Source organism: Monodon monoceros, unplaced genomic scaffold (assembly GCF_005190385.1).
Source record: "Monodon monoceros isolate NGI ecotype Baffin Bay Population unplaced genomic scaffold, NGI_Narwhal_1 Super_Scaffold_8, whole genome shotgun sequence".
Taxonomy (NCBI): Eukaryota; Metazoa; Chordata; class Mammalia; order Artiodactyla; family Monodontidae; genus Monodon; species Monodon monoceros.
In genome coordinates this window covers 15265957-15271956 of record NW_021703785.1, presented here as the reverse complement: position 1 = coordinate 15271956, position 6000 = coordinate 15265957, and the positions used below count along the sequence as shown (strand labels likewise).

At 36.0% G+C, this 6000-nt stretch overlaps 1 protein-coding gene across 3 annotated transcripts in view; it reads right to left on the bottom strand.

The window, feature by feature from the left end:
- DCT (dopachrome tautomerase) overlaps positions 1-6000 on the bottom strand; it is a 32643-nt gene that overhangs the window by 9221 nt on the left and 17422 nt on the right. Inside the window, exons 7-8 of one of the 3 annotated variants that reach the window (XM_029210267.1) lie at positions 2631-2664; positions 1776-1796 (exon numbers count right to left, since the gene is read on the bottom strand). The exons of the other annotated variants lie outside the window; for them this stretch is intronic. Of the exons in view, the coding sequence (XP_029066100.1) occupies positions 1776-1796; positions 2631-2664 (55 nt within the window). The remainder of the gene's footprint in view (positions 1-1775; positions 1797-2630; positions 2665-6000) is intronic. 3 annotated transcript variants of the gene reach the window in all.

Genomic DNA, 6000 nt, shown 5'->3' with positions numbered 1-6000 from the left:
TGCTTCTTAGATGCATGCTATCATATCTTACATACAGTGTATACTGTATGTAAGATATGATAGCATGCATCTAAGAAGCAAACAGAATAGGCATTTTGGAGGAGTTACACAGGGAAAGCACCCTTTCTGCACACAAGATCTGTATAATAGCATTGGATACAAGATATACATGTATACACAAAATTAGACAGTATACACTGTATGTAAGATATGATAGCATGCATCTAAGAAGCAAACAGAATAGGCATTCTGGAGGAGTTACACAGGGAAAGCACCCTTTCTGCACACAAGATCTGTATAATAGCATTGGATACAAGATATACATGTATACACAAAATTAGACAGTATACACTGTATGTAAGATATGATAGCATGCATCTAAGAAGAAATACCAAGAGCATTAGGAACTCAGTTGCTATACCCTTGAGGAAGAAAGCTTGTAGTTTAAGCATTAAATTTTGAACAAGTGCAAACAGAGAACACAGGAGAGTTCTGCTATTAGTATGTCAATTTAAAAGATGCGAGGTATGCTGAACTGCATACATCATAGGCAGACAATACAGGTTGAAAAGAGAGGACCAGGGTGATGTTAGAAGAGATTCTAGAGAAGAACTGAGATACTCCCAGGCCATTCAAGACTAAGGGACCACCAAAGCTCTAGGAGAGAGGAACTCAAATGGATGCTAGAACCATCTTAGATTTGTATATAAATTACGGTTTGCTGTTATACTACTTAATTCATCAATAATGAAGTGTATACAGTTCATCTCTTAGTTACAGGTTTAGTTCTTCTCAGTACAGTATGTGTTTATCCTTGTAAAGTCTAGAGTTGAAAAGAACCCCTTCAGCTCCATTTAGCCATTTAGCATGTGCAAGTTAAAAATCAAACTATCCCTACAAATTATTGTGTATAAACTCAGCCACAAGGATATATTGTACAGCACAGGGAATATAGCCAATGTTTTAAAATAACTATAAACGAAATATAACCTTTAAAAATTGTGAATCACTATATTGTACACCTGTAACTTATGTAATATTGTACATCAACTATACCTCAATAAAAAAAGAGTAAGTAAGAGTATATCACAACAGAATGTGGTACACACTTCAGTCAAGAGTATTTCTTGTACCTAATTAAATATTATTAGAGCTTTTCAATTATTAAAAATAAAATGAAATAAAATAAAACCACCCAGACTGAGCCTATAGAAACCCTGCCACCCTGGGAGCTCCTGCCCAAGCAGGTGGCCAGCCACCCTTTCTGGCACCTCAGCTCTTGTAAAATTCACCAAGATGTTATGCTACTTAGGAATCAGTGGCTGTCTATCTCAGTTATTTAAAAATACATATATTAAATAAGTAAATGTGGCATTTTAAAGTCATGAATCCTTACTCATGACAAAACCAATGCCCTATCTTTTCAAATGTCAAGGGAGGGCTTCCCTGGTGGCGCAGTGGTTGAGAGTCCGCCTGCCAATGCAGGGGACATGGGTTTGTGCCCCGGTCCGGGAAGATCCCACATGCTGTGGAGCGGCTGGGCCCGTGAGCCATGGCCGCTGAGCCTGCGCATCCGGAGCCTGTGCTCTGCAACGGGAGAGGCCACAACAGTGAGAGGCCCGCGTACCGCAAAAAAAAAAAAAAAAGTCAAGGGAAATTATTCAGACCTGCCTCACCAATTAGTGTTAATTCCTATCAACATGATCTAACAGGACAATGTGTCCTCAGCTATAATGAAAGCAACTGTGAAGTGATCAAATTAGAATTGTCTAAACTGACAAAAGGCAAAATTGTAGCTGGAAGACTCCACGTGGGGAAATTTTTGAGGAGAAAACTTTTCTTATAATCTCTGCTCAGCCACTTACTAGTTCATCTGATGTTGTACTCAACTCTTAGCCTCTCTGAACTTTATTTTCCCCATATTTCAAATGAGGAGAGTTGCTTACCAGACACAGTTTGTGAACGTAAAGGACTATGTTTGCATGGCATCTAGTGTACGGACACATTAATAGATGCTCAATAATTTATTGCACATCAACTAAGTACTAACCACTAAAGAACCTAACCACTGTTCCGGAGATTGGATATTGTATCAATGATCACATTAGCTTCCCTTAAGCTAGTGAAATCTAGAAAATACATCTTTATATGAACAGAGTATTAGGTTTCCAAGAAAAATAAAATATCAAAAGAGGATGTTGTATTTGTTACTAACGTACATAGAGAATAAATCATTTAACTAATTCTCTTAAGAACGTTTAGTTTTTTTTGCTCTTCCCAGAAGTCATTATCCTACATGAACATGCAGATCACAGAGAAGGAAATGCAAATGGTTCTTTAAATATGTGAAAAGATGCTGAACTTCACTTAGAAGAAAAGAAATGAAAATTAAATTCACTGAAATATTTTCACTTATCACATTGGCAAAGATGAAAAAGTGTAATAACATACTATATTAATGAGAAAGAGTCAGGGAATTGTCCCTCTGCTACATAGCTGGTCGGAGAAAAAAATCATTCAACCTCCCAGAGGGCAATTTGGCAACATCTATCAAAATTTCAAATGCGTTTATTTAACTTCTGAGCCCGTGATTCTATCCTCTTGACTTATCTTACATGTTCATTTATTGCTGTACTGTTTGTAAAGCAAAAGATTAGAAACCACCTAAACATCCATCAGTAGGAGACCAATTTCAGGAAAAATTCGTGCTACAGGATACCATGCGGCCTTTAAAAAAAAAAAGTGTTTAGATTAGGTAAAAAAACAAACAAACTAAAGAGTAAAACAAAGTCTCAAAAGTCTCTCTAGTATGCTGCCATTTGTATAAAAAAGAGAAATATTATACATAAATACATGTGCTTGTATATCTGTAAAATATATCTGGAAGAATAGGGAAAAATGGGAGTGGATAGCTGGGAGGTGGTATTGATACAGGGACTTCATTTTGTGCCTTTTACATTTGAACCTCTTATAATGTTATACATTTTTTTAATTAAAACATTTAGGAAACTATGTAACAACCTAAAAATGTGTGCATTATATTGGCAACTGTATAAACATATAAGAATATGAAACAAAATAAGCAGAAATATTGAAATGAAATTATGGACATCTAAAAACTTTTTTGCCAACATTTCTGCAATTATAAATCATTAAACCATTAATACATTTAAAATTGACATAAAACAATGTTATTTTAATTACTCAAGATATTACTCTATGACTTTTTAAGAAAGATAAATATAATAGACCCATTTTTAAGTGTTTTTCTCTTGATGGGAGAAAAGCAATGTAAGTGCTTTGCTCTTGATGGGAGAAAAGCAATGTCCTACATACTTCTTTTGTAAAATTTCAACTAAACTCATACTAACTCAGAAGTATTCTATATTTGCTACTATGACCTATTAATTTTAGTAATTTTATTGCAGCCTAGAAAAGTAGAGTCCGATAAGGTCTTACAGGCTTAACTTAGTGTAATCCATTAGATCTTTGTTTTTAGAGACTCATTTTCTCTTTTCTTGGTTTATGTTCTTAAATTCCTTTCTTATCCAAATGATTGTCATTGTTAAGAAATACAAATAAACAACAAGGTTTTACTGTATACCACAGGGAACTATATTCAACGTGTTGTACTAATCTAATAATCTATAATAACTATAACGGAAAAGAATCTGAAAAAGAATACATATACATACAATACTGTGTTAGTTTCAGGTGTAAAGTGATTCAGTTACATATATAATATACACAATATTATATGTAAATAAATTGACTATAGCTCAATAAAAAAAGAAAGAAAGAAATACAAATGGTAATAAGGCTGCTTGTATGTCTTAATTCCATTTAGAATTTCAGCATATAAGGTGAGGAACAGACACATGAGCTACTCAGTGAGTACTAACCATGCAACCTATGAGTCTCCTAGCTACTGTGGAATTGAAAGAATTACAACTTGCCAAATGTAACTTTCTAGGAGGACAATATCCGAATACACTTTAAGAATATTATCTTTAGGAATTGGGAAGAAAGTTACTAGTCTCTAACATAGTTTCTTTTGTGGCAGTTAACTATTTAACTTTATAGTGTATTGGTTTCCCTCTTTTTTTTCTTTTCTAGGTTATACCTACATTTAATATTGAAAACAGAACTACTTAGCATTCCTGTGGCCTAACATTATTTTCCATGATAAATGTGTGCGTTTCCTTCAATTACCTTAAAATTAGAATTTCAGAGATCAGTTCAGAGCTTTTCCTGCATTTTAGCATTATACCTTCTTATACTCATTATTGCGATCACATACAACTTTGTATTTCTCTTGCTTGAAGAGATTTCAGAAAAATAAATTTAATAAATGTTATATGCAATATTTTTGCATAAGTTGACTCATGAATTTGAAATTCCGGAAGCTATAGCTCTGTTAACTTAAGTGCTTTAACCTGGCTTTCAATACTGTTGAAGCTGAATTGGCTTCAACATGAAACTCTTTGTAAACAGCCTAAAGTAACTGTGAGTTCTGGAGCTGGTGCCAAAACATTACTCCTTCTGTGCCTTCAAAGAAGGGCTGTGGCTTTTTGTCTATTTATATATACATAACTCATACCAAAGAAAACAAAATTTTAAATATTAAAGGTATTAAAAGTAATGAAGACAAGGACGATTAAACATCTAGTGTCTTTGAACTACACGTAAGTCACAGAATTCCTCGTCCATAAAGTCATAATGTGGGCTTCTAACTAGAGCAGGAAGAGAAAGGTGACTAAAGAGACATCTGTACGGCAGAGAAGACACTGATCCCTTCAAGCTGGGATTGGCAAACTAAAGCCTGCTGGGTAAATAGGGCTCGCAGCCTGTTCTTGTCAATAAAGTTTTATTAGAACATCACACTTGTAGGCAGATAGGGGAGGGGGAATCCCTGGTGGGAAAGAACCAGATACAGCTTTTCGACATAAGAGAGGCCATTTTAAGCCTAAGCCGTTTTGTGATCTAAGCCTGTCCTCAATGCTTGCCCTTGAACAGGCCTCAGTAATAACAATTTTAAGGAAACAAAGGAACAAACTGACTGTTATCAGGCAAGAGAAGTAACTATAGCAAAGACAACAAGTTAGCTGTCTTTGAAACGGAACTCTGAGTTCCGTTTCAATGGTAAAGATTGGCCTGAAGCACTTTCTTGAGCTGTTCTGAAGAATCTAAACCCCCCTCTAGCGATCAACCACCTGATCAGTGGAACCTAGGAGATGATGATGTTAACCTTTTCTGACTTGTGACTTCAATCAACTAAAGATTGGACTCTGTCGACCTTTGCCCCAGTTCTATGCTGAATCTCCTCTGCACAAGCCCCTTCATGAATATTCATATACCCTTAGCTTAAAACTTCCCCAATTTTGCTGTTCCCAGAGACACTGCTTTGGGAAATATCCCCCGTGTTCTCCTTACTTGCTGCAAGCAATAAATCCTTCCTTCTTCGGATCAATCTTTGGCTTGGTTGTGTCTTTTGGCTCAATGTCTGCCAAGAGACTGAACCCAGTGGGTAATACACTCACTTGTTCATGTATTGTCTATGGCTGCTTTCATGTTACAGTGGCAGGGTTGCATAGCTACAACAGAGATCATCTGGCCTGCAAAGCCTAAAACACGTGCTATCTGGCCATTGACAGAAAAATGTTGTCAAGCCCTGCACACTTAGGGGGTTTCCTCAAAATAAGGACATAAGGTTTGGCAATCCTTGAGACTTAGGATTGAAAATCAAATTACTAGCAACTACAGAAATGCAAATCAAAACTACAATGAGGTATCACCTCACACCAGTCAGAATGGCCATCATCAAAAAATCTACAAACAATAAATACTGAAGAGGGTGTGGAGAAAAGGGAACCTTCCTGCACTGTTGGTGGGGATGTAAATTGATATAGCCACTATGGAGGACAGTATGGAGGTTCCTTGAAAAACTACAAATAGAACTACCATACGACCCAGCAATCCCACAACTGGGCGTATACCCAG